At 49.5% G+C, this 1,785-nt stretch overlaps 1 protein-coding gene across 1 annotated transcript in view; it reads right to left on the bottom strand.

Annotated features, from left to right (window-relative positions):
* musk (muscle, skeletal, receptor tyrosine kinase) overlaps window positions 1-1,785 on the bottom strand; it is a 16,656-nt gene that overhangs the window by 11,398 nt on the left and 3,473 nt on the right. The window contains exons 3-6 of the mRNA XM_025062067.1: window positions 1,164-1,315; window positions 921-1,048; window positions 526-667; window positions 304-428 (exon numbers count right to left, since the gene is read on the bottom strand). Of these exons, the coding sequence (XP_024917835.1) occupies window positions 304-428; window positions 526-667; window positions 921-1,048; window positions 1,164-1,315 (547 nt within the window). The remainder of the gene's footprint in view (window positions 1-303; window positions 429-525; window positions 668-920; window positions 1,049-1,163; window positions 1,316-1,785) is intronic.

Here is a 1,785-nt window from a genome sequence, read left to right as displayed (position 1 = left end):
TGTTCCAGGAAGAGAACGCAGACGTGTTCCTGTGGTTTCATGTCGCTAACGTGCTGCTCTGGCCGTTTGATGTTGGGACGATTACGACGCCGTCGCGGCGGCAGTGATGACTAAACCAGAACCGTGTGGTCCAGTCACATGTTAAACCCAGTCTTTGGTTTATTGGCCGTGAATGTTTCTGTGGTTTATTCACCGTCGCTGCTGTGCTGTGTGACTGCCTGCAGTACTGCAGATAGAGGGAGCCAGAGAGCATCGTAATGCTTTCGTCCTATCAAAGCTCAAAGCTGGGGTTGGAGTACTTACAGTATTCCCATTTTCCAGCCAGGTGATGGTTGGAACTGGATTTCCCGTGGCGTTACACTCCAGGGTGACCTGGCTGCCGAACGCCACCCTCTTCTCTTTCGGCACCTGCAGGATCCGAGCCGGCGCTGGGCAGAAGTTCACATCGGTATGATGACAAGATCCAGCAGATCAGCTGCTGGATTAAAGAGTAACCTAGAAAACGTCAGGGATTTGAACACATACCCTGCACCTCCATGGTGACCGGCCTTGAAAAGGTCAACCCTAAGCTGTTTCTGGCCACACAGCGGTACTGGCCCGCGTCCTCCTTCTGTACGTTGTGGATCTTCAGCGTTCCGTAGTCCAGGATGGTAACACGGTCACTGATCTGTGAGGCCACAGAGAAAATCATTTCACTCAGCAGGGTTTTTACTTTATTGCAAAGAATTATGGGTATTCACAAACCTATATTTGGTATTCAGAAAGTGGGCCACAAACCTAAAAGGGTAGGCGTGTTGTGACCCACAGATACAGTGGGCTGGACCTCACTGTACCACTGTGGCCCACACTCTCAGGACTGTACACCAGACGGGCCCAATGTCCGGCCCACTGTCCGGGAAAGGTATATAAAACAAACCAACCTTGATCATCTCGTCGTCCTTGAGCCAGGTGACATCAGGTCTGGGGTTTCCCAGGGTCACACAAGGCAACACAGCTTTGGAGCCCAACAGCTGGGTCAGGTTGGACGGGTGGCGTTTGATTTGTGGTTCTGAAGCAGAGACAGACATGACACAACGTTTCCGTCCTTTTGTCTTCACTAATACACAGGATTGGTCGCTCTTATCTGATTGGAGGATTTCATCCATCAAACCGAAGCCACTCACTCATCTTCAGCTGGAGGGCGCCACAGCTCTTGGCTCCCTCTCCAATCCCATTGTTGGCGATGCAGCAGTATTCTCCGTTGTCCGACTCTCTCACATGAGGAATGATTAGCATCTGTCCCTGCTCCCTGGTTCTGTAGCGGGGGTCGTAGTACCTGGAGGGGGGGCGGGGGGGACCAGCAGATATCAGTGGTTTAGAGGCTTGGACCAGTGGCCGCAGCCTGGTCTTCAGTTCACTGGTTCACTGGTTCACTGGTTCACTGGTTCACTGGTTCACTGGTTCACTGGTTCACTGGTTCTGTAACAATGACTCGTCAGTTCATATCATTTGATCTGGTTTTTGGAAAGTGTTCTCCGTCTCTGTTGAAGTGCCTTATCCTAAAGTACTACAGAGTACTAGAGAGTACTAGAGAGTACTATGATTCCTATCATTGGGTTTCACTGTGTGGAACTTCTCTTTCTTTTTCACTTTGTTGTAGTCAAAGAGTTTTAGTTTAGACTAATCTGGACTAGTTATCCGGTCTCCATGATGTTTAATCAGGAGTCTCCTGAAGTGGATTGTTACTATTAGTCACTTATTACTAGTCACTTGTTACTAGTCACTTGTTACTGGTCTCTTGTTACT

This window comes from Cynoglossus semilaevis, chromosome 14 (assembly GCF_000523025.1).
Source record: "Cynoglossus semilaevis isolate Cse_v1.0 chromosome 14, Cse_v1.0, whole genome shotgun sequence".
Classification (NCBI taxonomy): Eukaryota; Metazoa; Chordata; class Actinopteri; order Pleuronectiformes; family Cynoglossidae; genus Cynoglossus; species Cynoglossus semilaevis.
The sequence above is the reverse complement of the archived record's forward strand: the minus strand, read 5'-3'. Positions and strand labels throughout refer to the sequence as shown.